We start from the raw sequence: 26,856 nt of genomic DNA, 5'->3' as shown, positions 1-26,856 counted from the left end.
CCCCGGCCCCCGCCACCAATGGCTCATCTCTGATTGGACCACAGAGATTCCACACTGAGGTGGAGTATGTCAAGTTTCCCAATGATTCACTTTGAACAGAGCAGGTCAAAAACTAAATACAACTTTCGGTTGGATTTGGAAGGGAAGACACTTGAGGCGCTCATACAAGGCAAATTCATACATTAATTCCAAGCTGTGAACTCATAGTCTATGGAGTAGTCCAGGTCCCCTCTTCCACTGGCTTCTCCCTCTCCCAAGATAAATCAAATAACTGTCTGTGTTACACATGACATTGTGTACATAACGATGTATTACATGATTGTATGTGTATTGTAAAGACAATAAATGCTATTTTTGATTTTTACAGCATGGTGGTGTGGTGGTCTGTGTGACTGGCGATACAGTGAAAGGTTTAAAGCTCCCGCTCTCGCTCCGTGCTGCCGCTGGCGTCGCTCGGGACGTTTCACTTTCACAAACTGTCTCTGTTTGTGTCTCGTGTTGTAGCGCCGTTGGAAGCGGGGATGGAAATGCTTTTGAGTGGTCTGGAGAGGAGACTCCTGGGATTGCTGTAGTGGTGACTGGGGCTGTTTGTGGATTCGGGGGCCTAAGTTGTGGTTGCGACCGCTAAGTGACGTGGAATACTACGCTCAGCTTTGCACTGCAGGCCAACGCATTAACAAGAAGTACGATTCTGTAAACTGGACAAACGTTTTTTTTTCAAAAAACGATTTATTTATTTTTTTGTTTTCTTACAATAAATTCTCCTCATTAGTGAAAAGTAGAAAAGAGAGAAACAGAAATCAAGTTGTAATCAGACATAAAAGAAACATTCCAACAAAACAGTCAGAGTTAGTCCCATTCGTACCACTGTAGTCATTACAAGACAATCACAACTGCCATAAGGCCAGTGTGTGTGTGTGTGTGTATGTGTGCTGAAAAGGATATCACCCTCTCTTAAGGTCAACTAGAACTGTAGACACTCTCACAAACACACACACACTCTCTCTCACTCACTCACTCACCTCACAAACTCTGTTAAGTGCAGTGCAATGATGTGCCACTCCCAAGTCTATGCCCACTATGGGCTTTTAAAAACTCAGCCATATTTAGGCCGTAAGTGTTTATGTGTGAAAGCCATGAAGAAAGGGAATGTGGAAAGGTATACACTTAGTGTCCAGAAATACTGTGTGTGTGTATGTCTGTGTGTCTGTATGTGGGTGTGTGTGTCAGTTGTCCAGAGGAGCCATCAAAAGTTGGAGCTCTGAAAAAGTGCTGCCATGGCGACCCACTTGCTTGGCTTGATTCTTCACCACTTTGTGGAGGTTCAGCAGCTGCTTGTAGCAAGTCTTACACTTCTGACGCCTGTCACAGAAAACACACACACACACACACATTACATACATATATTTAATTCCATAATGATCAAATAATAATAACAAGTGTTTAATGCCTTACTGACTAAATGTATTTAAATGTTGAAGACACCCATGTCATATACTACTGACACCTGACATGCAAATATACTGTACCTTACATGGAAGACAATACACTTCAAACATATTTTGACACACAAACACACATATACACACACACACACACCTTTCCTCCCGTGTGATGTCCACTCCTACAGAAGGAGGTGCTGTGAGTGTATCTGTGATCAGTGGCCAGAAGCGCTTCAGAATGAGCTTCAGAGAGACACATCCCGTCTGCACATAACTACACAGGGAGAGAGAGAAGGAGAGATGGCAATGCTTCTACATGTGATCTCTTCATTGGTTTTGTTTCCGGTCTGGAAACCACACCAAAGCATTGGATGTTATTAGTATGCTAGCTTTAAGTTATGTGTGTGTGTGTGTGTGTGTGTGTGTGTGTGTGTGTGTGTGTGTGTGTGTGTGTGTGTGTATGTGTGCGCACGCTCTCACCTCTCATACTTGCTTTGCAGCAGCACTTCAATCTGAGGCAGGATGGATGTGCACAGGTCCAGTTTCCATAGCGACCTGTGGGAACAGATCCATGACAGACACAACAGTGCTGTGACAATGACCAGACTATCAAACCTGTTTTAACAAACACATTTTATGGGATGTCCGCTCACACATGGGGGTGCAGCTGTGTGTGTGTGTGTGTGTGTGAGTGTGTGTGTGTGTGTGTGTGTTTGTCTGTAGGCGTGACTTTCTCTAATAAGGAAGAGTCTTCCATATGCTGTTATGCTAATATGCTCATTAAAAGTCAAGATGGTGCATATGGCATTGGTAGGTGTGCATTGGTGGGTGTGGATTCCCACTCATGGCATTGGTGGGTGTGCATTGGTGGGTGTGGATTCCCACTCATGGCATTGGTGGGTGTGCATTGGTGGGTGTGGGTTCCCACTCATGGCATTGGTAGGTATGCATTGGTGGGTGTTCATTGGTAGGTGTGTATTGGTAGGTTTGTATTTGTGGGTGTGGATTCCCACTCATGGCATTGGTGGGTGTGGATTGGTGGGTGTGGATTCCCATTCATGGCATTGGTGGGTGTGGATTGGTATGTGTGCATTGGTAGGTGTGTATTCCCACTCACGGTTTGAGGTTGACTATGTTGAGAATGTCCACCACTATCGAGAGATCCTTTATGGACACAGCAGAGTCGAGGGACGTCTAGAAAATGCAAAAGCCAATCAGAATCATTACAAGCAATTAAAATCATTACAAACAATTACTAAACTTTAGGTCACAAAACAGTTGTTGAAACTGTTGTAGATGTTGTTGCTGCAGGAGAAGAGTATATGAGCATATCAGCCAATCAAGTACAATGTTGTTGGTGATCTGATGAATCAGGACAGAGATTGCTGGAGGGTCACCTTGACATCTCCATTGGCCCACACAGCTCGTACAGTGTTCAGGTTCTTGCAGCGGCTGGTCAACATCACACACATGGTGTCGTGGCCTTTCTTGATCTGAGCCAAAGCCTCCTCGTCTGTCATTCCTCCAGGCTGAAACACACACAGATACACACACGTCACTCACACTGTCTGTGTAAACACATCCACATGCCTGTCATTAGAGGAAAGGTACTCTCAACGGTTGGACAGATAGACAGATTAACAGCTAAATATAAAAGGTTAAACAAACCGATACACATTTAGGGAGGTAGACAGTCAGTCAGATAGATAAATATATTTTAGCATTTATCAAATAGCACTTTATCAGATACAATGAATATGACAAAGTACTAATAAATAATAAATATTAACAAAATCTGTGTGTGTGTGGGTGTGTGTCTGTATGTGTGTATACGCTAACCGGTAGAAAGTCTGCCACGTTGAGTCCAATTGGTTTGTTCCGTGAGGACATGATTATGGCTGGCTGCTGCTTCGTCTTCGCCGTGGTAACAGTGGGCCGGTTGGCGGAGGCGACTGATGATGTCACCACTGGAGCAGAGCGTGGGGCAGTGGCTACTATGGTTGGCTCCACCCTCAGCACAGGCGTGGAGGTCGCAATGGGCTGTAGTTTCAGGTTAAAAGGCTGCAACACCCACAAACATCATTGCATCCCATTCAATCAGAATGAACATGCAAACACATGTGACACTAAAAAAAAACTACATTTCCCACAAACACTTACCGCTGCTCTGTCTGATATGGGGGTCACAATGTCGATGTGATTGGGCTTCACTGGGAAACTTTCAGCTGGGCAGAAGGAAGAAAATCAGAGGTTTATTACACATAGCCTTATATTTCAGCATATACAAAGGCACACTCATGCACTCAGACAGACACACAAAAACACAAAAACACACACACACACACACACACTCTCTCTCTCTCTTACCATCGTCTGGTGGGGGTAGGAAAGGTTCAGTTCTTTTGGGAGGAGTCCGAGCTGAAGGAGGAAGGTAGAGAGAGTGTTGTGTGTTAACCTCACTAAGTTGTTAACCTCACTAATGAGTGACTTGTGTTGTGTGTTAACCTCACTAATGGGATCTAGACCCTTTGGACCAGTGTCATTCACCAGTAAACTGAAAAACTGCCTCCTTTCTCAATAAAACACAATAGAACAATTCCAAGTAAACTATACTTAATACTACTGCAAAATCCCTTCCCTGCAAATTTCAGAAACTAGTTTTGTCTTGTGTATATGTATGTGTATGTGTATGTGTATGTGTGTCTAGGCAGGTGTGTCTCACAGATAGCGCTGCGTGGCGCGAAGATCTCTTTGTAGTCGTCTGGGTTGGTGATCTCAGCGCTGCTCTCCTTCTCCTCTCGCTCATCCTCACTGCTGGGGCTCCGCCTCTCGCCCTCTGGACTCCGCCTGTCCGACTCTGAGTTCTGCTTCATCCTGCGCACACACACACACACACGTGCACACACACACACACACACACAATTACAACTGTGTGATCCCATTTTCATCACATCTATTTATTCTCTATCCATGGTGTATTACCAGGAGAATTGTATTTGAACTCCCTTTCCAACATCTTTCACTGCTCAATGAAATTAATGTGTGTGATGTGTGTGAATGAGAAGTGTGTGTTTTAGGGGGGGCGGGTGTAAGAGAGAGGACAAGTAAGCACACATGCATTAGTAAAACACAGTGCTGTGGCTATACCTCTGTCCAGTGCACACATGCATCAGTAAAACACAGTGATGTGGCTATACCTCTGTCCAGTGCACACATGCATCAGTAAAACACAGTGCTGTGGCTATACCTCTGTCCGGTGCAGGAGGTGATGGGGCGCTCATAGTTGCGCCGGATCGTTGCTCCTTTGGTTGGTGGCTCTGCTAGCGGCTTGTCATCCTGGATCACCCCCTGGATCACAGAGCCAGAGCGCTTGACGCGGTTCAGATCCACCACATATGAGCTCACTGTGCAAAGACTGCTTGACACTCCAATCTGAGGGAGGTAGAATGGCGGGGAAAAAGGGGTTCAAAAAGGTTACGGGGTAAAACATTGCATCATGGGTGCCAAGCAATTAACAAGTATATATATATTTCATGTATGAAATGTTAGTCACATGGTAGCAAAAGCACTGACGGGGTTTCAGGGATGTCATTACCTGTGGCTAATTGGGTAAAAGCACACCTGGTCTGGCATCCATTGTGACAGACAATTAGGCATTGTCTCCCTCTGGATTGCTTGCCACATGTGTGTCCTGAAGAAAACCCCTGGCATTTGGACTGCCATTTTCCTATTGCAATTCCCTTTGGACTTACACGACCAACCAAACAAAATGCTTGAGCTGGCCTTCGCATCTGGAGTTATAGAGCCGCCAGGCTGAGAGTGCGACCAAGCCATCAGATAAGTGATCACTCTCTGGGGGCTCTGCCAAGCTGACACACACACGCACACGCACAGACTGTGTGTGTGTGTGTGTGTGTGTGTGTGTGTGTGTGTGTGTGTGTGTGTATTGCCATTTTATACAGAAGGGTGTGTATGCGCGCGACCCACCAGCTGGTTGTTGCAGATGGCGAGGTCTGCCACCTTGCCCCAGCCCACTGGCACCACATCAAAGCAGCGGTCAGGCTCCCAACCGTACACACGCAGCGTGTCCACAGAGCCGCTGAACAGACAGCCCCCATCAGGGCTGAATGCTACACACCTGAGTACACGCACACACAGATGACACACACACAGAAAACAGCAAAGGAGTCAGAGGTCAGTGTGCTGCTTACTGCAAAAATCCAGCCACTCACGGACAGAGTGCAGGTCTCTCTCTCGCGCGCATGCACATGCACATACAAACCCCAACACACACACACACACACACACACACACACACACACACACACACACACACACACACACACACACACACACACACACACACACACACACACACACACACACACACACACACACAAAACTAACCTGACTGCTCCAGTTTCTCCCTCTGATGAGCCGATCATCTTGAATTTTTCCAGATCCCACAGTTTAATGGTCCTGAACACAACACAAACACAGGTGTTATTAGCATATCCAATCTAATCTAGATCCTCAGTGAAGAACAGGAGAATAGGAACGACGGATGAACATACCTGTCTGCACTACCTGAGGCTAGTAGATACTCATTAGGGTGAAACTGAACAATGTTGACTGCTGCTGTGTGTGAGGTGAACTCTGTGATCATTTTACCTGCTGTCAGGTCCCACAGCTGAAACACACACACACACACACACACACTATTAAACATGCACTAAAAGATCTCCCCTTTAATGTATAAACACGCTCAAGACACACAAATAAGTAAACAAAAAACAATCCATCCACAAAAAACACCAGAACACACACACATGCGCACACACATCAAAAGAGACACACACTTCAGAACACACACACACACACACTTGCTCTTGCCTTTATGGTGCTATCGTCACTGGCCGATGCAAGCCACTTCCCATCAGGGCTGAAGGCCAGACAACGAACAGCCTGAGTGTGACCCTTCACATGTAGACAACACACACACACACACACACACACACACACACACACACACAAAGAGTGTGTGAGAGAGAGAGAGATTAAGACTTATTTAGGTATAACTTAAAGTGCACACTTAAATGTGTTTTTTTTTTGCTGTAAACTAAGTTATATGACCGTATACCGTACCGATATATGTGATAAAAAAAACACCATTTTATGGGTTGAAAATGGCTCAACTCACTATCTAATGTTTAAAGTCATCCCGAACCTTTTATTAGCAGTGGGTGAGCGAGTTGGCTCAGAGCTGGGAGTGCACTTACACTTGAACAATAAGTCACACTCCCAATTCATCTGCAAAACTTGCATACTCATGCATGCATGCATGCGTGCACACACAAACAGACAATAGCCCACACTAATCCAAGGATCAGTCATCCTCTCAGACACAACATGGTATAAGCACTGATTAGCATGGCTGATAATCTAACACCCACCCACACACACACACACACGCCAACATGGCTCCTTTAAGGTGCACTTCTTTTTTCACAGACAACCTGCTGTGCATTGAGACCTACAGCTGACCCACTCTGGCATATGCCGTCTGCTGGAATACTGGGCTGACCAAACCCTTTTTTCATCCAGGCCAGAGCAAGTATAGAGAGATTCAGTGTGAAGGTTACAGTGAGACTTTGTCCATATTGGTGATCACAAAAAGTGTCACATGTCAACTGGTGACTGAAGACATGTGTAATCATCTACGGAGGTCAAACTGCAACAGTCACATTGATCCCCCCCCCCCACAGAAACAAATCAAATGGCTCTGCCAAAACTGCCAAACTAACCAATCACACACTTAGACCGTTGGTAAAATGATTTCCCTGAAGCAAACAAAGACAATCTTATTACTAACACACAGAGTCTGGTAGACTTACCTTATATCTGAACACACAACCTTTTCTCCTCACATCCCATAGCTAAAGGGGACAGAAGCAGATATCAAACATATAAACCAGAGATCAAACATATAAACCCGTGAACAAATGCATTCAGGTAACCAGTCTGCAAACACATATACACTGATGTCCACACAAAGAAGTCAGCAGTGGATTCTCAAGCGCCTGCATGACTAACACATCTAAAGTACTGGTAAGACAAACCTTTATATTAGTGTCCACGGACCCAGAGGCCAGGTACTCTCCAAACGGGTGGAAGTCCAGACTGCAGATGTTAGCCTTGTGTCCCATCAGAGTGCGCAAGACTGGACACACAGAAAAACAAACAACAGACAACAAATGTTGTAACGACCAAACAACATACACACGACGCAGAGATGAAGAGGCAGGTGTGCATGCAGGTGAGCTGGGGTGAGGGGTGGTAGACCAGAGAGGCTACAGGGAAAAAGAGATTTTTACATTACATCTCTTTAGTGTTTCTTTTATCTTTTATATCAGTATGTATGCTCTCTCAAACCTGGTTCTTCTACTTGCTAAGTCCCAGACCACATGTGGTAGACATGACAGGATGCAGACAGTGGATATGAGGGTCAGCAGCACAATGGAGGTTTTCAGGGCGGAGCTGCCTGTACAGGGGAAGGAGTGAGGAGAGGCCTGGGGGGCGGGGCAGGGAGGTAGAGACTCACTTTTTGCTGCTTCCAGGTCCCACACACGCAGAGATCCAGACTGGGACCCTGCCACCACTTGCTCCTCAGAGCTGCTGAACTGGATGCACTCCACTGAGTTGGTGTGGCCTGTCAAACTCTGACACATGCAAAACACACACACACACACACACACACACACACACACACACACACACACACACACACACACACACACACACACACACACACACACACACACACACACACACACACACACACACACACACACACACACACACACACACACACACACACACACACACCAATATCTCTAATGCACTTAGGTCTTTCTGGCTGACAGGTTGCAACTACTCTGGCTCAATGTGGTGTAAATGCCACAATGCATCCCAGCTTCTAGTATAGTATTTCTTAATAATATTAAAATATTTTTACCATGATGCAGTTGGGTTTGTTGACAGCCCAGATGTTGACTCTGCAGTCCTCTCCACCTGTGGCAAGCAGGCGTCCCGAGGTCTTCCCCAGCGCCAGGGATGACACATCACTACTGTGGGCTACCATCTCCTCTGTCGGAGGCAACCATAACACAACTGTCATAAAACCACTTCAAACCCTGTGCAATGCCTGTTTTTAGAAGCTGGTACTTTAGAAGCTCACAAGTTTGTCCCAAGCAGATAATTTGTTTCTATGAACTCTGAATGGGTTCATTCAGTCAGAAGCCAGAGAAAATAATTATATTTGGTCATCTAAGATCTTGAACTAATATATAACTGACAAGTGGATGCAAGATCCTATGAACTGCATAAGGAGCCAGTGTAAAATATTTCACTTTGAAGATTGTGTGTGACTTGTGCTGTAATGTGACAGGCTTCAGGATGGAGGGCACGTAATGGTTCTGCCGTCATCGTCACTGTTGTGACTGCTATATTTGTGTATGTTGAGGAACTCACGGAGTCTCCAGGAGGTCTTGGTAGTGTTGGCCGCAGCCATGATGATGTGTGGGACCAATCACTGAGGGCCTGTGGTATCCTGTGTTGTTTACAAGAGTAACTTTAGTTCATCTCTCTCCTCACAACCTGTGGCAAAAATAAGAGTAAACAATTTTTAAATGATGTGTGTTTAAAAGGGGAGCTGATGAAAAAACTGGCATTCTGAAATCATGATAAATAAATCTTTAATACTCCAAGCAACATGTGCTATGTGGAAACGATTGAAGAGATGAGATTGGCTGAAGATCCATGCACTTTGCTACTGCAATTTTGAGGAGGGAACCCTTATCCTCCACTTCAATCCATGACGTGGTGATGTGACAAAAAAAACAGCATTAAAATACCGTGCATACCTGTGTCTGTGTTCGACAATCGCCTTGTTGAAGATATAGATACATAACACATTTCTGTTCAAATCTACGAAAGCAAATCCACGACGTGACAAATCGTTTGTCAAACGGAACGGAAGATTTTATTTTGCTTCAGGCTAACAAACCATAAGAAGATATTTATAATTGTCTGGAAATTACTTGTTGAATATGTTGTTATAATAGCAACACCTTCGATATGTTCCATGAGATGCGTTGGAGAGGAAAGCCAAAACTAGACCATTTACAGAACACACAGTAACGTTAGGTCAACAATTCACTCTAAACACATGCTGGTTTGGCTTAGGGCAAGCTTGTTCTCATTAGGTTGCTAGCTTTGTCTAAGTCTTGGCATACCTATTAGCTAAAGTTAAATAGGTTACTGCTAAGCCTGGCAACATTTTTTCGAAAACAGCATAGTTGGCTAGCGAGCTAATAATTGTGTTCGAATGCTATGCATACCAACTAGTTACACAACACAAGATAATATGTGTTAAAACAATAACGTTAGCTAGCTGGCTAGGATATATTTGCAAACGTGAGGACCAAATATGATAGACTAACTTGCGATATAAACCCATGTAAATAATATAATGTTAATATGTTAATGGAAACATACCAACAACATCATTAACACCAGCTAGCGAACTGTTTATTAGCATACACCAAAAAAAAGTCCAGAGTTCATTAACATAGCCTGGCCAGATAGCGGCAGCGTTACCTTTACTTGTTAATCCCGTCCAGTCAATAATTCTCAGCTTGCTACAGCTACTTTAGCCCTTTTAAATAAACACTTTTCAGTTCGGCTGTCACTGGGCAATGGAGTAGAGAATGTTGATTTTCGGGTCGCTTCGTTTGTAATGATGTGAGTTTACTTTTGATCATGGAGTCTTGCTGTGCTTGTTGTTATGTCCACAACGGAGGTGCTAGCTGTCTATGCTCCAGAAGACACACCTATGAGTAAGAACGGGGTTTATGATTGGTTGCTAACCCAAAAGCAACTTAGCAACAGCACAACATACATAGGGGTGTGTTCGCTAAAGTCAAAGGCAAAGGTTTTTTTGCTTGGGAAGGATGCTTGGGAGTGAAATGACCCGGAAGTATCTAAGAAGCAGCAATGATAAGAGCTGTTCGAATTCTTTAAATGCTAAGGAAATGTGCTTCAATACTTCCTTTCTTATCTCATTTAGCATATGGTTCACTGGACCTCCTTTAGGAAAGCAAAGGAGGTAATGCCGCCCCCAATTTCTTGCGACAGCAACAACAACCCAATCAACAATTGATCAATGTGATCTGTGTCAAAAACATCCACCTCCGTATAATCAGTCTAGGGTAAATGCAGTCGTATTCTCGGATAATACATTTTTATTTTGTGTTTGCAACTGATGCGGCAGTCAGTCCTCCCAGGATTTCATATTATTTTCGTGTTTCTCTTTAAACTCCACATAAAAAATTAATAAATAAGAGATAAAAATCACACACAGCAGACAGATTATCTAAATGGGTATTTTAGTTTTAAAATATTTTTTGTACTGCTATTTATTTATTTATGTTTTGCTTTGGAGTGTTCTAATAATGTCTTAACTTTATGCAATGGAGACATAAGAACACTTAGATGTGCCATATGGAGGACCAAACCTGCCATATTTGCAAATTAATGAATGAATAAATAAATGTCCACATCCATGCACTTAGACAGAAAAAAATGAATACATGTATTAATTAATGCACAATTGTCAATCAATAGTTACTTATAATTTACATTTATGTATGTATTTATTTCTGTATTCATTTATTTATTTATTCATTCATTCATTTATTTCTGTATTTCTTCATTCATTTATTTATTTATTTATTTATTCATTCATTCATTCATTCATTCATTCATTCATTCATTCCTGTATTTCTTCATCTCAATATGTTAATGAGATGTGTCAATCAAAAATAGGTAGGCGGTATTTGACACACCATTGGCTAATCGTTTTCAACGCGTTGTATTCGATTATGTTTTCCATGATAGCAAGGTCAGGCTGACATAAAAAGGGCAATTGCCAGAGACTTGGCCAGGCTGGCCAATCTCGCTGAAAACGAAAATGTATGTCCCGAATTCCTACTGTTCCGTGTAGAGGCTATAATGGCAAATATAGGACCTGTAGCTGCTGAAATGGACACAGAGTTAGACAGAGTTGAAGTATATTTCCAGTCATGTTTTACATTTTTAAGTTCACCTGTTTTCTTAGGACCTCTTAAGTGGTCAACCATGACTTCCTGTTTTACTGGAGTATAAATATGAGGTGACACAGGCCAAATTCCCGTAGTCATTCATCACTATGGGAAAGACCTAAAAACACAGTGACGATGTGCGACTAAAAATTGTTGAGCTGCACAAATCAGGAAATGGATATAAGAAAATCTCTAAACGGTTTAAAACACCCATTTCTACTATCATGGCAATAATTAAGAAGTTTAAAGTGACAGGAGAGGTTAAGAATCAGCCTGGAAGAGGACGTGTGTGTACATTGACCCCACGCACCGTGAGGAGGATGGTTCGACTGGCAAAAGCATCTCCAAGGAGAATTGCAGAAGTTAGTTGAGTCTTGGGGTCAGAAAGTCTCCAAAACTACCATCAGACGGCACCTTCATCACCACAAGTTGTTTGGGAGGGTTGCCAGAAAAAAGCCTCTGCTGTCAATCAACAACAAACTAAAGCGCCTACAGTTTGCCAAATGTTACTGGGACTTTCAATGGGACCTCGTACCCACTGTGAAGTACGGTGGTGGATCTTTGATGTGGGGCTGTTTTTATCTTACAAAGGCCCTGGACATCTCCATCAAATACCAGCAGATATTAAATGAAAACCTAACAGCCTCTGCCAGGAAGCTTAAAATAGGCCGTGGTTGGACCTTCCAGCAGGACATTGATCCGAAGCACACCAAAAAATCTACACAAAAATGGTTCACCGACCGCAAAATAAAGGTTTTGCCATGGCCATCACAGTCCCCCGACCTAAACCCCATTGAAAATCTGTGGGATGAGCTGAAGAGGAGTCCACAAGCGTCGACCTCGGAATCTGAAGGATCTACAGAGATACTGTATGGAGGAATGGTCTCAGATCCAGTGCCATGTGTTCACCAATCTCATCACGCATTATAGGAGAAGAATCAGAGCTGTTATCTTGGAAAAAGGAGGCTGCACAAAATATTAAATGAAGGGGTGCCAATAATTGTGGCACACATATTTTTGAGAAAAATATTTATTTCATGATAAGAAATTATTGTTTCTCTCAATTATGTTACTTCAATTAAAGGTTAGATTTTTGTGAATATTTTAAAAGAAAGTCATGAGGATAAACAATAAAGAAATTTTTTTGCATCTCGTTTTGCTCATTTTTACCAAAGGGTGCCAATAATTCTGGAGGGCACTGTATAAGCCATTTATTTTATGGTCATCAAAGGTCAACATCGCTAGTCAGCTATAAAAATAATACAAAAAGATAATAATAATAATAATAATAATAATAAACTTTATTTATACAAAAACAGTGCTAGAGTGCATAAAGATGAGGAAAGAAAATAAAACTCTGCAGAGATATATTTCATCTAACCCCTTAATGTCACATTATATCATGATGAAGATCAAAGTAAGACACAAAAAATTATATAATTAAATTAAATTAAAAGTATTTATAGCTTATTAGCTAGTTAAAGGCTAAGGTGAAGAGGTACGTTTTTAGTTTTCTTTTAAAGATGTTAAGCGAGCTGGCTTCCCTGATGTCTATAGGCAGTATGTTCCATGTTCCAGCATTCGATGATCGCAGTGTTCTTGAAGGCAAATATTTGACTAGAGAGTTTGCAATGTAACTTGGTCCTAGCCCATAAGAAGATACATTTTCCCTGGGGCCTCTGGCAGTAATAAGATGTGGAGTGCAGAGAAAATGTCCGACATTTTTTAAATTTGTATTTCCTTAATTACAGATTTGACTATCAAAGATAATACATTTAGCGATTCCAATGTAGAGTAGATAATCTACATTCTCCCCCCCATAAATGTTTACATTTATCGTGCGTCAAATTCTGTTTTATGACGTCGAACCTGATTCCACAATGACTTTTAAAGCTGATAGTGTGACGTAGTCAGAGAAAAAAATATGTTGCTATAGGGGTATTCTAGGTTACACAGTTCTTGCCGGGCTCCATTCATGTAGCTAACTCCATCGAACACCGTCGAAGTTCCTTTGCACCTCTGAAACAGCTGGCTGGGTTCAGAAGAATCCGACTGCGCTGTGCTGGTCACAAGATTCAGAGGCAGTTTCAGATTTGACCGTGAGACAGCACGAAGAGGCAAGGTAGGCTACGAATGTTTTTATCAGCAGCTGCCAACACCACGTTATATTATTACAAACAACAAAATAGTGGACGCTTCCTTGCGTTGGATACGTGAACGTAAAATATGCTAGCTAGCTAGCGATAGCTAGGTAACATTAGCGACCTTCCTTGTGAATGCAAACGTAGTTGCAGTAATGTCAGTTTGCTAGGCAGGTTTGTCATATTAGCCAGCATGCCCGGCCGTATGTAAACGAGCGGATCACAGCCTTTTTAGTTAACCAGGTAGGTTTCAGTTTTCCAATAGACTGTGAATGACTTAACATGACTTAAAACATATTGGGCTGTTAGCAAGCTAGTTAATGCAACGTATCAGTTACGCACATAGGATACATAACCCAAGGTTAAAGTTGTTTACCGTTAACAAAAAGTTACTGCCCCCTTGCTGTCTGTTATCATGTTGATGTTAGCCAGACAATCCGAGCCGCTTGTTGGAAGTTGCTAGTGAGAATTAGCAAGCTTCTGCAAACTCTGTTGAACTTGACCAACTTTGCCAAAAAAATCTCTTAACGTTAATTTGCCATCGTGTTTTTATCAGATAACTAATACGCTAGGCAGTGAATGGGGGCTTGAGCCAAACGAGTGTCTGAGTGGAGAGGTCAGCTAAACAACTTGCTAACTTTATAACGTTAGTCGCGGAATTTTCCACGTAGGCAGCTCCTATGGCTGTGACCCTGAATTGATGCCCAAAACGTCAACACGGTGACTAGCTAGCTGTGCTAACTATGGTACCTAGCGGTGGGTGGCATTTTCATTCATTTTCAACGTAAAAATCCTCAGCGAGGTCTTTTAATCTTCGGTCATTCACATCATAATATAATCTAAAAAACAAACAGCGGCAGCACGGTACACGGATATCTGTGCTGACCCAGGAGTCCTCATACGTACCCGCAATAACATTCTTTTGCGGTCAGGCAGTTGGGGCTATGCACGGCATGTTTACAGTGACAATAGCCAAGTCACAGCTTTTGGCTTGAGATGTTTGGATTTTATCTGGGACATACTGCACCTATTCAAGAATTGTCACCCTGACCACATAAATTAAGTCAAATAATGTATACTGCCCAAATGCAGTAAATGGATATTCAACGGAAATGTCAACAGTTTAAAACAGTAGCGATTTTATTGTTTTTATTTTATTTACTTTTATTGCCCAGACATGGTACTCAGCGAGTCAGTTTATGTTAGGATAATCGTTGGTTTTGTGTGCACACAGTTATGGTGACAAATATCTGAGGCTATGAAGCACGTGGTTATGTTATCTGGTCCAGGCCGACATGATGCTGTAACCTCTCCCCTACTTATTCTGAGCCGCCACTCAGTCAGATCACCGCAGCCGAAGAGGGAGGGGTTATAATGAATCAATACCTCGATTTATACCACAATGCTGTAGAGTTGTATTGTTTTATGGGAGCTATTTAGGGTATTTTCTAAATACAACAAGGGTGTAAATCATCAGAACATAAAGTAGAGATCAATAATCACCATCCCTGTTGGTGTGTTTTGCCTTGGCAAATGTAAAAACACTTCCTGACAGCTCTCTAGTCCACATGACCTCTTGGCAGAAATGGTGTGCTTAAGGACTAAGTGGGAATGTCTTAGAGTCCAAGCTAGGCCTAAACAAAAACAGGATCAGTATGAAAAGAAGTCTCACTGCTCAATATTTAGAAACCCTTGTCCACTTTTGAACCACTGAGGTAAACCTTAATTACCATGCCATTGAGCATGTGTGCTGAAGGTAGGTGTACAGAGAAAAGGAGAGTCATGTGGAGAGGGAGGACGCGCTGCTTGCGAATAGGCCTAGCAGATGCATGAATGTCACTGGGATAGTCCGATCTCGCAAACACGCTGTTTATATTGCTTCCATTTTATGGTGTTAGCAAGATGAGATTACCTTAGAAGGCGGTGTGACTGAGCCAGTCATAACACTTTGGGTAAGCCTAATATTTGTTTCTCCACATTCAGATAAGATATGATTAATGAGGTCTGAAGCCTGCAGGCTTTGCATAAACATGGCCTGCATATAATGTGACAGTGACCGTCTGGCACACATTGTGTAAGTTATGTGTATGTGATGATTTATTTATTGTTACACCAGGTTCTATTGCTCGTAGCTTGACTGTTCTCTCCCTTGTACGTCGCTTTGGACAAAAGCGTCTACTAAATGTTAATGTAAATGATGAAAGGATCCAACTATGTTTGCGAGTGTGTGTTTCAGCGGAAGTAGTGCATGTGTTTATCTCAGATGTACATTTCAAAGAGCGTAACTTGGCAGGTACAGGAACTTTCTAACACTATGCGTGTGTGTGTGTGTGTGTGTTTGTGTGCGTGCGTATGTATTTAAGAAGCAGCAGTGGTGCATCTTTGCGTGTCTGTGCGAGTGTGTGACACAGACCAGGCAGGATGGCAGAAGCACATCAGGCTGTGGCCTTCCAGTTCACTGTCTCACCAGAGGGCATCGACCTCCAGCTGAGCCATGAGGCCCTCAGGCAGATCTACCTCTCTGGCGTGTACTCCTGGAAGAAGAGGTTTGTTCGCTTCAAGGTGAGGATCTGTCACAGTTATTCAGCAGTACAACAGCCTCTCTAGAGCAATGCTGACTTATGATAGGGCTGCAACTAACTACTATGATTATCGATTATTATTTTAATTTTTGATTATTTTGTCGATTTGTTTTTTCGATGAATCAATTAGTTGTTTCAAAATAAAATCCTCAGTAATTTATATATTTTGGGTTTTGTCTGTCATTACAGCCCAGTGCTACTCAAGCTACTCCTAGAAAGAACCTTTTTTTCTGTCTATCGAACTAGTTGATGTATGCAACAACGTGCTTCATGACGTAACCAACATATCAGACTATTAGATTAGCAACTATTTATATACTCAATTTTAGTTGAATAAGTCGATTAGTAGTTGCAGCCCTAATTTATGCACTTCCTTAAAAGCCCTCAGTCCTCTGCTTTGACCTGTTTCCTCTCACATCCACTCCTTCCTCTTACTAGTCTTTTGTCTTGTCTCCTCTCCTTCCCTCTTCTCATTTTTTTTTCTATTCTGCTGTGTGCTCTGTTTTTCTCAGCCTCTTTGTTGTTTACTGTTTGGCCTCTCCTATTGGTCTCTGTCATGCTTTTTTTCTGTCCTCTCATTGCTCTCTGATGTCCCCTCCTCTCCTCAGAATGGGGTCCTGACAGGTGTGTACCCAGGGAGCCCCACTGGCTTAATGCTCGTGCTGGCAGGGCACATAGGCAGAGCCAAGTATTTCCAAGCAGATCCTTCACTGGGCCTTTTCAGTCTCCTGGAGAACCACCTCCCTATCAGGTAACACCTGCGCATGTGTGTGTGTGTACAGAATAAATGTTATTCTATAGCAAATTCTTTCAGTTGGCTTTATGATGCAAAGTATTAGAGCTTCACTCATTGTGAGGGAGTTTGTGTGAACTTGTGTGTGTTGTGTTGTGTCTTTGAGTTTGTATGCAGCAGAAATTCTTTCCTATAGCCATCAGTTGGCAACGGTCAGTTGTTGGGTGCAGGTGTAACTGGTCATCCTAATTGTGTGTGTGTGTGTGTGTGAGCAGCAGGTACATGTCCCCTGAGACCCAGCAGCTGGTGGGGGGTGTGTTGGTGGGCACAGGCCTGTGGGTGGGGATCTTCTTCGTCATGAGGACGGGGCTGAAGGCGCTGCTCTCCTGGCACGGCTGGATGCATGTGGCACGGGGCACCATACCTTTGAAAGTCCGCCTCTGGATGGTAAGTCTGTATGCTTGTGCGTGTGCATGTGCACATGTGCGTGCACAGGACTTAGTGAGGAGCCAACTCTCTTGTCAGATAACCCAAGCATGTTGCAGGACACAGGCTCACAAGGCTAACAGTGAAGCCGGTTGGTTAGCAGAAATGACTTTTACCTGGTCCTGGCAGTGATGGTCTGATGTTCTCAGACTCAGTGTTTTAGCCATTCTGTCCTGTCGATATAAAAGTGGGTTTGTTTCCTGATGGATCTAGAAGAGTGTTTTTAATTACTCATTGTGTATTACTTTGTTTGTGAACACTAAACCTTGATCACATTGATTTGGTAAGGTATGACTAATGTGTGTGTGATGGATCTTTGTACACAGGTTCTGGTGCGGCTCTTCTCTGGTCAACGCAACCCCATGCTCTACGACTTCCAGACGTCTCTGCCGCGGTTGCCCTTGCCTTCTGTGAAGGACACCATGAGAAGGGTAAGTGCTAAGCCATGCTTAGTCCAACCAATTTTTTACAATCAGAAGTAAATCCCTCCACTGCGCATCGGGGTCCTGTTCGTCCTGTCTGCATTTATTTTCCAAGAATGATCAGTGGACATTAAAACCTTTACATATGCGTTCACGATTCTCAAAAGGTGCTGCGTTATGTGAGTCATATCTTCAGATATATGATGCAAAGGTTTACTCTTCTCTCCCACACACACACACACACTCTCTCTGCTGCAGTATCTGGAGTCTGTGCGGCCCCTGTTGTCTGATGATGAGTATTCGCGGATGGAGGGATTGTCCAAAGACTTTGAGAAGAATCTGGGGCCACGTCTGCAGTGGTACCTGCGCCTCAAGGCCTGGTGGTCCACTAACTATGTAAGGAACCCTTTTCATCTTGTATGTATGTATTTATGTGTGTCTGTATATATATGTGTGTGTGTGTGTGGTGTGTCTGATTTTATATACTATTATACAGGTGAGTGATTGGTGGGAGGAGTACATCTACCTCAGAGGCCGGGGCCCCATCATGGTCAACAGCAACTACTATGCAATGGTAAGAGACTCGTGGTCTAAATACACCACTGTTTTTAGAGATTAAATCCAGTTGTCCATTTGATCATTTAGCAACTTCTGTGGGTTCCCTAAGGAAAATGAATGCCATGCAAGGTTGGATAATTTATTTGTTTTAAAGAAATCAACTATGTCGTCATCAGTAGCGGTTGCGTAGCTATACTTTAAGACCAGTGCCTTTTAAAACTTTCCGGAGTTCTCTCTCTTGTCTTTTCTTTTACCTCTGTCACTTAGTCTCCTTTGATGCTTTTCCGTCCTCCAGGACTTCCTGTATGTGTTCCCTACTCACCGGCAGGCAGCAAGGGCGGGAAATGCCATCCATCTCATCATGCTGTACCGCAGGCAACTGGACCGCGCTCAGATCAAACCGGTTTGTTCAGCTAGCCCAACATTTGTGTGTGTGGACATGCCAATTTAAAGCCATTTAAGGGCCCACATCTAAAGGTGGTAAAGTGGAACTGATGTGCGGACAGTGCAAACTTATATATTCCTAATGTCCTCTGGCATCGCAAACTTGTATCCAAATATTCCTACTGCCCTCATTTTCTTGCACTCGTTCCTGAATTTGTTCACTTTACTAACCATACTAATTTGGATCCCATATCTGCCTGGTTTAATGGAAATTTCACGATGAAAGCTTGCGCATTACTTATTTCATGTTTACAGGAGGTGGCAAAGGCTTTTCCTTTTTTTTAACAGGTGTCTTTTGACAAATTCTGATTTAAAGTTGCCAGAATCCACACGAACTGTCATGATTGTGTTCTTTCCCAAAGAGATAATTTACCTCTCTGTGCAGAGAGACCTTCCTCAGTACCATATGTCAACTCAACATTCTGAACTGAAGTGTTTAACCACCCCAGTTACAGAATATTAACCTAACCTGTGTCTCTTGTTGCACGCTGTCCTGGCATTGTGTTGTGCGGCCTCTCGGTTCTCAGCTCTTTGCGCTGAGGAACCTGGTTCCGCTCTGCTCTGCCCAGTTTGAGCGCTTGTTTAACACCACACGCATTCCCGACAAGGAAAGGGGTAAGAGGTCGTCGCCATAGCAACCCCGTAGGTCACCCCACCACCACCTGTCATGCCACCTCCCTTCCTCACAGTTCCTGTGTCATCAACAGAACTCAGTTAGAAGTTTGGTACTTCATTGGTAGAGTCTGTTCTAACATACAAAGTTCCATTGTGTGTAGAGACCTTTTCTCCGGTAGAGACCAACCCTGTTTGGTGTGCTGTTTAGTCTAGTAGATAAGCTAATATTCTTTCCTTATCTTGTGTCTGGTGATGACACAAGATCAAATGGTAAAAACTATTGCTATTTTTATTTTTGTTTTGAATTGTTTTTGTTCAGTCAGTGGGCTGCTCTCCTCTCCTCTCATCCCAAGTACATCCAGGCTGGGTGTTCACTCTTTCACTCTCAGTTTGTCCTTATTTCCTTTATTGTTTTTTTTGTTTCTTTTGCTTTACAGCTAATGCTTCAAAACACCATTCCCATGTGTTCATCCCAGTATGAGCGAATGTTCAACACCAGTCGTGTACCAGCAAGCCCAGACGGAGGTAGAGTCAAAGCTTGTGCACACACACACACACACACACACACTCTGTCATTCACCTCTCATTTGTATAAAGAGATGAAGCACCCCCTCTGCCCACAGCGGACCTTGTTTACACAAACACACAGGCATCTGACCTTTGACTTAGTACTGGATGACCCCCCATTCAAACTTTCCCTTCCATCGAAACTCCACCAGGGTGCTCATAGACCTAATGAATGTGGCCCTTCAGTCCTGTTACAGAAGCTTTGTGAAAATATAAAACATACAAAACATAAAAAAAATATAGAATACAAAACAGATAAAACCGCTCTCCATCACATCCTCATCTCAGTGTATTATTGTTATATTGTACTAAATATATCATCACAACATCCTCATTCTGAAGTGAGCTACACAGCCTGTAGTTTATGCCAGAGTGGAGATGTTTCATCAGTATCTTTTGAATGCTGCTGTGCATATATGTGTATTTGACTGCATGCCTTCATCTGCGTCGTGCTGTGTCTGTGTACTCCCCTCATTGGCTTTTCATTTTGCAAGATGATGATGCTTTTGCTCAAACTAATTCCCTTTTGTTTGTCCTACTCTCCTCCTGCGATGTCCATGGGCTACCCGGAGCATGTGGCGTTGCTTTGGCAGTAATGGCTGCGCCGCTAGTAGAAGCTTTTGTTGTTGTTTGTTGTAGCTGCGCTAATGGCATAGGTGTTTATAACAGTAGAGTAACATTATAGTGCTAATTACAAGCAAAAGCAATAAGTAAACAACCGTAGTTCCTCTATAGATCTGTCAACAGATGTGACTACTATTCTTCCGGAAGCCCTTTGTTGCATCAGCCTATATCAGCCTATATCAGGATACATATGCCACCTGACTATCCCTCTTTCAGTGTAATGACCCCATATTTCAAGGTCAAATCAAACAAGGTTAGACCTGTCATATCAGGGTCATATCCTGTACAAACATTAAGGGCTGACAGGGTAGAGAAAATGTCTGCTGTGAAAACTGTAAGCAATGTCTTGTGCTTGAGTCGCCATAGTAGTTGTAGCTCTAGTATTGGCAGTTATTCGTTAAAGAAGCTGCTTTTGTGATAGTAGCAACAGTAGTTGTAGAAGTAGTGTGAGCTCTACCCATGTTCATCTCTTTGCATATATGCTGTTTTCTGATGCTGATTATGTATATCTCAGATATGCTGCAGCACCACACGAACAGCAAGCATATCGTGGTGTACCACAAGGGGCGCTATTTCAAAGTCTGGATGTTCTATGATGGCCGTCTGCTGATGCCCAGAGAGATCGAGCAGCAGATGGAGTGCATCCTGGCCGACGACTCTCCCCCCCAGGACGGAGAGGAGGAGCTGGCCGCTCTCACTGCCGGAGACAGGTGAGTCTTATCTCTCAGGTAACTTTACAGACAGGTAAGTCTTATCTCTCAGGTAACTTTACAGACAGGTGAATCTTATCTCTCAGGTAACTTTACAGACAGGCGAGTCTTATCTCTCAGGTAACTTTACAGACAGGCGAGTCTTATCTCTCAGGTAACTTTACAGACAGGCGAGTCTTATCTCTCAGGTAACTTTACAGACAGGTGATCTACAGTGATGTGATGATGCAACTAGAATAGATAGGAAAGGTGAGTGTGGTGTTTGTGTGTAAGTGTTAAAGTGATGTTTGTGTGTGTGTTTGAATGCGCACATGTTTATTAGGGTGCCATGGGCCTGTGCTCGTGATGCCTACTTCAGACATGGACGCAACCGTCAGGCGTTAGATGCCGTGGAAAAGGCTGCTTTCTTTGTCACCCTTGACGACACTGAGCAGCGTTATGATGCGGAGAAGCCACTGGAGTCATTGGGCAACTACGCCAAGTCCCTTCTTCATGGGAAGTGCCACGACAGGTGAGGCCCTGTTACGATATCACCACACACTCACCTCACAGCTCACTGGGTCCTGCACACAGGACTATGACATGGCGTGACGTGTGTGTGTGTGTGTGTGTGCTGCAGGTGGTTTGATAAGACCTTCAACCTGATCGTCTTCAAGAATGGAACTATGGGACTGAACGCAGAGCACAGCTGGGCAGACGCTCCCATCATAGGACACCTGTGGGAGGTACACAAATACACAAGTGATTTTATGTGTGTGAGTGTGTGTAAAACTGAACGCAGAGCACAGCTGGGCAGACGCTCCCATCATAGGACACCTGTAGGAGGTACACAAACACACAAGTGATTTCATGGTGTTGTGTATGCAGTTGTGTATGCAGCATTATGCATGTGTGTGTGTTTCTTTAGAGCACCCCCATTAGTTCTGCAGTGGCAGTCCAGAGACTGTGCTGGTAGCAGGGCAGGGTTAATGGTTAGTTGGTCACACCTACCGCAGTCTCTCAGTCAGTGACTGTCGGAGCTCAAAGAGGACAACACACAGTTTACAAAGGCACTTATACTTTGTATTCACCCGAATGTAATTCATGCCAAACTTGATTGAAACGGTTAAGTGTATGGAACACTTTTACTGTAAGGAACACCGTTACCCTCACACTTACGAGACCCATGCGTTCCTCCCTGGCTCTCTCTCACATTTGTTTGTTCACACACATGTGTTTACACACACACTTGTTACTTTGTCTTGTCCGGCCGTTACGTTTCATACATGGCTAATTCCGTGTGTGTGTGAAACCTGTTTGTGTTAAACCGATGTGCTTGTGTGTTCCAGCATGTGTTATCCAGTGACCCCATCAAACTGGGCTACACAGAAGAAGGACACTGCAATGGCACCCCCCACGCCAACATGCCTGGCCCCATGCGTCTGCAGTGGAGCATACCAACTGAGGTCAGACACATACTGACACTCACAGCCCCCCCTCCTCTCTCTCTCTCTCTCTCGCTCTCTCTCTCTCTCTCTCTCTCTCTCTCTCTCTCTCTCTCTGTCAATCATTTAGTCACACACACACACACACACACACACACACACACTCACAGTGTCTCTCTCTCTCTCTCTCTCTCAATAATTTACTCGCAAACACACATACACACACATACACACACACACTCTCTCTCTCTCTCTCTCTCTCTCTCTCTCTCTCTCTCTCTCTCGCTCTCTCTCTCTCTCTCAATTACTTACTCACATACACATACATACACACACACTCACAATAACTCTCTCCCTCTCAATCATTTACTCACATACATACATACATACATACATACATACATACATACACACACACACACACACACACACACACATACACACACACACACACACACTCACTCACAGTCTCTCTCTCTCTCTCAATCACTTACACACACACACACACACACATACGCACAGTTTCTCTCTCTCCCTCTCTCTCTCTCTCCATCTCTCAATCACATACATACACACACACACACACACACACACACACACACACACACACCCTCACAATCTCTCTCTCTCACTCAGTCACTTACTGACTTACTCACTCACACACACAGACAGACACACACACACATTTAGACATGGTCTTTCTTTCAAACATAATTAAGTGTAACTGCTTAAACATGTTCTCATTTGTTGTGATGTTATGTTTCAGTGCCAGACCATGATCAGTAACTCTCTGGTGAGGGCCAAGGCGCTGGCTGATGATGTCGACATCATCATCATCCCGTTCCACGACTTTGGGAAGGGTCTGATCAAGAAGTGCAGGACCAGCCCTGACGCCTTCATTCAGATAGCTCTGCAGCTGGCCCACTTTAGGGTATACACACACACACATACACACATAGAAACACACAGACACACACTTGGTGGCTCACAGATTCTTTCACAAACAAATAAACAAATGAACACACAAATGTACACACACACACACACACTTGTGTATAGGTGCCCGTGATTGGGATTTGTTGGATGATGGTACGAGTGTGTGTGGAAATATCTGTGTGTTCTCTTTGTAAACCTATTGTTAATTCTTGTCATCTCTCCTTTACAATTAGACCCTATGTGTGTGTTGGTCAAGCGTGTATGTATCCGTATATATCTGTACATCTCTGCTCTGTGTCCTGCAGGATAAAGGGCGTTTCTGTCTGACGTATGAGGCCTCCATGACGCGCCTCTACAGGGAGGGCCGCACTGAGACTGTCCGCTCCTGCACCGTCGAAACCTGTGCCTTCGTCCGCGCCATGATCGACAACGAGCCTGTGAGTGTGTGTGTGTGTGTGTGTGTGTGTGTGTGTGTGTGTGTTGGGGTTTGTATGTGCATCTGTGTGATAAAGACAGCACGGACTGTCCTTAAACTGGCATGCCAATGATGACCATTACACTTTGCTTCTTATATCCGTTCTTCTCTGTATGCCCTGTTCTCCTTCTCACCTTTTCTCACTCCTTTCTTTCTGTCTCTCTCTCTCTTTCTGTGTGTGTGTGTGTGTGGGGTGTCCTTGCGTGTCCTTGCAGAAGGAGAAGATGATGCAGCTTCTGAAGCAGGCAGCAGAAAAGCACCAGCAGAAGTACCGTGAGGCCATGACGGGGAAGGGCATCGACCGCCACCTCTTCTGCCTCTACGTCGTCTCCAAATACCTGGGCGAGGACTCCGACTTCCTTAAAGAGGTGTGACTTAGCCAAGCTGTGCAGTTGGTATTAATAGTTAATTCTGTTCTCTGTGCAGGACGCACTGCAACGCATATCTGCAAGCTCATGTTTTGTCCTTCTTTGTAATCTTTTTCTCTTTTTCATTCATTCTGTCTCTATCACTTCTCTGTCTTCTTTTTCCTTCTGTCATTCTGTCTGTGCCCACCCCTCTGCAGGTCCTGAGTCAGCCGTGGAGTCTCTCCACCAGTCAGACTCCACTGCAGCAGGTGGATCTGTTTGACCTGGCCAAGTACCCTGAGTATGTGTCCAGTGGAGGAGGCTTTGGACCGGTGAGACATGTTCACACACACACACACAATATAGTTTCAAACTTTCCAAATGTAACACAGTTGGAGGCAGGGCTGGCGCCACCCTCTTTTGCACATTATGATGCATTGCTTAATACATGATCACACACACACACACACACACACACACACACACACACACCACAACTGCATTCTGCAACTGCATTGGCACAGGATGGCAGAGGAAGCAATGTTCAGCTCTCTCTGTCCATGTTTTTGTGTGCCACAGGTGGCAGATAATGGCTATGGAGTGTCATACGTGATCATTGGTGAGAACCTCATCAACTTCCACATCTCCAGCAAACATTCAAGCGCGGAAACGGTGAGCCCCTCTCTCTCTTTCTTTCTCTCTCTCTTTCTCTTTTTCTCTCTCTCTCTCTCTCTCTCTCTCTGTGTTTTATTCATTACATCCCAGTGTCCCTTTTCATGTGAGTTTGCTTTGTTTCAGGACTCCAAGCGGTTTGGCGACAACATCAAGAAGGCCATGTTGGACATCCTGGGCCTGTTCAATCTGGAAGCAAAGCCTCTTAAGTGATACCCTCACCCTCACTCTCACTCTCTCGGCCATTAAAACTGATTTTAGACTGTGTTCAAAGTGTGCAAAACAAAGTGTTTGTGTGTGTGTGTGTGTATGGGGGGGGTCGGAGAGACTGAATAGGCTGAGCCGTGTGTTCTGGTGCCTTATGGAGTGTGTTTAATATTTTATGCTGTAAATTATAGGAAGTGACCCTTGACCTCAGAAGGCCCATCTGATCAGACAGGAAGCAGCATGTACTGTCTACTATCTGTTCTCTCTCTGGTTTCTTTTAGCTGCAGCACTGTTTTTTTTTCTTCAAGTAAGTAGAACGAATGTTTCTTGCGCACGAACCCCTAAACCAACTCAGGCTCAGTGCACATAGTAGCCTTAGCTTCATCTCCAGCTCTTAACCAGCCCTCAAGAAATATGTGGTGCCACGCCATACCGCCTCTCCGCCTTCACATCACCTGCTGCATAGCGCCACCCAGTGGTAGCCCACACTCATCTCAGCTGGAGATTATGAGGTGTTGAAGTGGCCTGTACACGGGCCTGTGCTCTTTAACTGTCCTGTTCAGACTTGGCAGTGCAGGCGGTTTTTGGTACACTGCTTTCTGCCGCTCGGGCAGCTGACAACTCTGTTGGCATCAGCGCCATGCTTCAGGACAAGCTGCTGTTGAAGGCTACCCTTAGGCTGGTGGTAGCGCCCATGCTAAGTTTAAGCTGCCTGCCATGCTGGGCTGAAGTATGACGGCCTGTGAATGCAGGTCTGTTTGCCAGTGTTCGCCTTAGTATTGCTGCATTATAAACCGCTCACAGCCCCTGTTCTAGCATCAAGAAGTGACCTCAGGAGGTGGATTGTTCTAGAATTTTCTTCAGTGGCTTTTATTTTATGTTTCTCAATATTTATTATTGTGTCAGACATTTCTGTGAAGTGATTGAATGCTTCAGGCTCTATGAAATTTTGTTTTGGCATTAGAAGATTGAATACAATGTAGTCACATTTCTATAGATTTGTTTTTGTGTGTGTGTGTGTGTGTGTGTGTGTGTTTTTAGTCATTTGTCATGAATGCTATGTATGCTTGATAATTATTATATACCAAAAGATAATAAACATGAATGTCAAAACTGAATTTACAGGTATCTTATCTACCAAGACATAATAAAAGTGAATGCCGCAAAGGAATGTTATCTCTCTTCTGTGTCACAACCATCATACCACTAACAGACTGTCAATAGGGACAGACATGTACATTTAAAAAATAAAAAAAAATTCTGTCACTACTGCACAGCACATGGCTGAGCCTACATACCTTCAGAGTGCCT

General features: G+C 43.8%; 2 protein-coding genes across 4 annotated transcripts; one reads left to right on the top strand and one right to left on the bottom strand.

Annotated features, from left to right (window-relative positions):
• Positions 1-2: 2 nt before the first annotated feature.
• katnb1 (katanin p80 (WD repeat containing) subunit B 1) lies at positions 3-10,369 on the bottom strand. Its single transcript, XM_012836597.3, has 20 exons — positions 10,101-10,369; positions 8,973-9,098; positions 8,458-8,588; positions 8,044-8,161; positions 7,562-7,662; positions 7,337-7,378; positions 6,336-6,419; positions 6,017-6,132; positions 5,850-5,921; positions 5,430-5,580; positions 4,690-4,874; positions 4,165-4,316; positions 3,810-3,860; positions 3,603-3,667; positions 3,282-3,503; positions 2,840-2,971; positions 2,560-2,636; positions 1,923-1,997; positions 1,600-1,716; positions 3-1,362 (listed from the first exon to the last, which is right to left on the bottom strand). Exons 2-20 carry the CDS (start codon positions 9,010-9,012, stop codon positions 1,227-1,229), a joined length of 2,067 nt encoding a protein of 688 aa, XP_012692051.1. The 5' UTR covers positions 9,013-9,098; positions 10,101-10,369; the 3' UTR covers positions 3-1,226.
• Positions 10,370-13,509: 3,140 nt separating this feature from the next.
• Positions 13,510-26,712, top strand: LOC105908106 (carnitine O-palmitoyltransferase 1, liver isoform-like). Of its 3 annotated transcripts, none has more exons than XM_031569071.2 (19): positions 13,510-13,724; positions 16,107-16,305; positions 16,934-17,076; positions 17,334-17,505; positions 17,871-17,975; positions 18,225-18,362; positions 18,463-18,540; positions 18,820-18,927; positions 19,496-19,583; positions 21,289-21,484; positions 21,807-21,995; positions 22,104-22,209; positions 22,813-22,929; positions 23,675-23,839; positions 24,150-24,281; positions 24,535-24,687; positions 24,885-24,998; positions 25,246-25,338; positions 25,465-26,712. In XM_031569071.2, exons 2-19 carry the CDS (start codon positions 16,165-16,167, stop codon positions 25,549-25,551), a joined length of 2,325 nt encoding a protein of 774 aa, XP_031424931.1. In that variant the 5' UTR covers positions 13,510-13,724; positions 16,107-16,164; the 3' UTR covers positions 25,552-26,712. The 3 variants fall into 3 exon arrangements, with proteins under 3 accessions (XP_031424931.1, XP_031424929.1, XP_031424930.1); XM_031569069.2 differs by lacking the exon at positions 19,496-19,583 and adding an exon at positions 20,021-20,108 and having other exon boundaries at positions 13,511-13,724; XM_031569070.2 differs by lacking the exons at positions 13,510-13,724; positions 19,496-19,583 and adding exons at positions 13,751-13,986; positions 20,021-20,108.
• The last annotated feature ends 144 nt before the right edge of the window (positions 26,713-26,856 follow it).

The sequence above is a fragment of the Clupea harengus genome, chromosome 6 (assembly GCF_900700415.2).
Source record: "Clupea harengus chromosome 6, Ch_v2.0.2, whole genome shotgun sequence".
Lineage (NCBI taxonomy): Eukaryota > Metazoa > Chordata > Actinopteri > Clupeiformes > Clupeidae > Clupea > Clupea harengus.
The sequence above is the reverse complement of the archived record's forward strand: the minus strand, read 5'-3'. Positions and strand labels throughout refer to the sequence as shown.

Excerpts from the sequence above, each read along its gene's own strand:
- katnb1 (XM_012836597.3), bottom strand. The coding sequence starts at position 9,012 with ATGGCTGCGGCCAACACTACCAAGACCTCCTGGAGACTCC. Across the intron at positions 7,663-8,043 it reads GGACCTGGAAGCAGCAAAAA|TCTTGCGCACTCTGATGGGA; the intron begins GTGAGTCTCTAC and ends CTGTGTGTCCAG. Across the intron at positions 1,363-1,599 it reads GACATCACACGGGAGGAAAG|GCGTCAGAAGTGTAAGACTT; the intron begins GTGTGTGTGTGT and ends TTTCTGTGACAG.
- LOC105908106 (XM_031569071.2), top strand. The coding sequence starts at position 16,165 with ATGGCAGAAGCACATCAGGCTGTGGCCTTCCAGTTCACTGTCTCACCA. Across the intron at positions 18,928-19,495 it reads ACCGCGCTCAGATCAAACCG|CTCTTTGCGCTGAGGAACCT; the intron begins GTTTGTTCAGCT and ends CTCGGTTCTCAG. Across the intron at positions 21,996-22,103 it reads CATGGGAAGTGCCACGACAG|GTGGTTTGATAAGACCTTCA; the intron begins GTGAGGCCCTGT and ends TGTGTGCTGCAG.